The sequence below is a fragment of the Neomonachus schauinslandi genome, chromosome 8 (genome assembly GCF_002201575.2).
Source record: "Neomonachus schauinslandi chromosome 8, ASM220157v2, whole genome shotgun sequence".
Classification (NCBI taxonomy): domain Eukaryota; kingdom Metazoa; phylum Chordata; class Mammalia; order Carnivora; family Phocidae; genus Neomonachus; species Neomonachus schauinslandi.
Window position 1 is genome coordinate 91,999,387 of NC_058410.1, and position 2,714 is coordinate 92,002,100.

Sequence of the window (2,714 nt, forward strand, 5' to 3'; positions counted from 1 at the left end):
TGAACTCAGAAATGAATGAGGAAATACCACAACTGGTACCACAGAAATACAAAGGATCATGAGAGACTACTATCAACAATTGGACGCCAACAAATTGGATAACCCAAAAGAAATGGGTAAGTTCATAGAAACATACAACCTTCCAAGACTGAATTATGAAGAAATACAAAATCTAAACAGACCAAACATGAGTAATGAGATTGAATCAGTAATCATAATCTTCCCAACCAAAGCCATCTCAATATCAGATGACTTCATGGATGACTTTACCAAACATTTAAAGAAGAATTAGTGCCAATCTTTCTTAATGTCTTCAAAAAAAAAGAAAAAAGAAAAGAAAAGTAGGGCTGCACAGGCTTCCCATCCCTCACACCAGCAGCTCACTCCGCATTTTACCATGACTTTCGCCCGAGACCCCTTCCAGCACCCTACCTTGGATAACGATGATACCTTCCTGGGAAAACTCCGGGCTTCCAAGAAACTGCCATATAAGAACCCAGCTCACCTTGCTCAGCAACAGGAACCCTGGAGTCAGCTCAGCTCAACTCCCACAATCACTTCCATGAGGCGGGATGTTTATTTTTTTGATCCTGAGATACCAAAGGATGACCTGGATTTCCACTTAGCAGCCTTGTACAACCACCACACAGGGACATTAAAGAACAAAAGTGAGATACTCTTACACCAGGAGACCACCCAGGATACCCATGGAATCATCAATACCCAATTCCCTGGAGAACTTTTATCCCCTCCTCTGCCACCTCCCATCACTTCCCGAGCTAACATCAGACACTGGATCAACCCTAAGAAGGAGTCTATCCACAGCATCCAAGGATCCATAGTGTCCCCTCACACTGCAGCCACCAATGGAGGCTACTCCCGAAAGAATGATGGTGGCTTCTTCTCTACCTAATGTTGACAGGTCCCTGAACTAAATTAATCATAGTGGAACATCCTGCTGCCCACCTCCATTAAATAGAATTGTGCTGGGGGAAAAAAAAGTAGAGAATACTTCCAAACTTGTTTTATGAAACATTACCCTCATACCAAAGCCAGATAGGACAGTACAAGTAAAGAAAATTATAGGCCAATATCCCTGATGTTCATCCCTGATGAACATAGATTTAAAAACCTTCAACAGAATACTAGCAAATTGAATTCAGCAATACATGCACCAGGATGTGGATCCTGCACCAATGTCATGGGGAATTTATTCCTGTGATACAAGAATGACTTGACACACACAAATAAATGTGATGTACCACATTAACAGAATGAAATATAAGAAATCGTATGGTTATCTTACTAGATGCAGAAAAAATATTTAACAACATTTTAAAATGTCCATATTACCCAAAGTGATCTACAGATTGAATGTAATACCTATCAAAATTATAGTGGCATTTTTAAAGTAATAAAAAAACTATTTTAAAATTCATATGAAACCACAAAAGACCCCAAATAGGCAATGCAGTTTTGAGTGGGAAGATCAAAGCTAGAGGTATCATTTTGATTGATTTTAAACTTGATTTTAAGCTATCAAAGCTGTAGTGATCAAAACAGTATGCTACTGGTATAAAAACAGACACAAAGACCGACCAATGGAGCCAAACAAAGAGCTTAGAAATAAATCTACACATAAACGGTCAATTAACCTCTGACAAGCGCACTAAGAAAACACGATGGGGAAAGGATAATCTCAATAAACGGTGTTGGGAAAACTGGATATCCATATACAAATGAATAAAAGTGGACTCACAGGACACCATACACAAAAATTAGTCAAAATGAAAGCCATTAAGCTCCTATAAGAAAATAAAGGGAAATATTTTGGACATGACACCTGAATACAGGTAACAAAAGCCAAAATAAGCAATAAGGACTACATGAAATTATAAGGCTTCTGTACAGCAAAGGAAGCAATCAAAAAATAAAAACCAACCTACAGAATGGGAGAAAATATTTCCAAACCATACCTGGTAGGCAGTTAATGTTTAAAACATATAATGATGGGGCTCCTGGGTGGCTCACTTGGTTAAGGGCCTGACTCTTGATTTCAGCTCAGGTCATGATCTCAGCGTCCTGAGATGGAGCCCTGCATTGGGCTCTGCGTTCAGCGCAGAATCTGCTTGTTGCTCTCCATCCCCCGCTTGCATTCTTTCTCTCTCAAATAAATAAATAAATAAATAAATCTTCAAAATGTATAATGAATTCCTGTAACTCAATAGCAAAACAAAACAAAAACCAAATAACTTAAAAATAGGCAAAGGACCTAGGTAGATATTTTTCCAAAGAAGACATACAAATGAACAACAGGTATATCGGGTAGTCAAAAAGATCAAAACTTCCAGTTATAGGATAAATAAGTTCTGGAGATGTAATGTATAGTACGATGACTAAAGCTCATACTATATAGAGTATATTTGAAAGTTACTAAGAGAGTCGATCTTAAAAGTTCTCATCACAAGAAGAAAAATTGTAACTATGTGAGGTGATGGATGTTAACTGAATTTTTGTGGTAATCATTTTTCAGTATAAACATATATCACATTATTATGTTGTACACCTTACATTAATACAATGTTAATGTCAATTATATATCAGTAAAGCTGGAAAAATAACATAAAATAAAAATGTAAGATTGAGACACAGAGAGGGGCCATGGGATTTTCCTCTGAGCCTCTTCTCATTCTGGAGATAGTAACACTATGATT

The 2,714-nt window shown here is 37.4% G+C and overlaps 1 protein-coding gene across 2 annotated transcripts; it reads left to right on the forward strand.

Moving 5' to 3' along the window:
• Positions 1-397: 397 nt before the first annotated feature.
• Positions 398-913, forward strand: LOC110582028 (protein C1orf194-like). 2 transcript variants are annotated; one of them, XM_044917565.1, is made up of 2 exons: positions 398-476; positions 594-913. In XM_044917565.1, exons 1-2 carry the CDS (start codon positions 398-400, stop codon positions 911-913), a joined length of 399 nt encoding a protein of 132 aa, XP_044773500.1. The 2 variants fall into 2 exon arrangements, with proteins under 2 accessions (XP_044773500.1, XP_021547622.1); XM_021691947.1 differs by having other exon boundaries at positions 398-913.
• Positions 914-2,714: the final 1,801 nt, after the last annotated feature.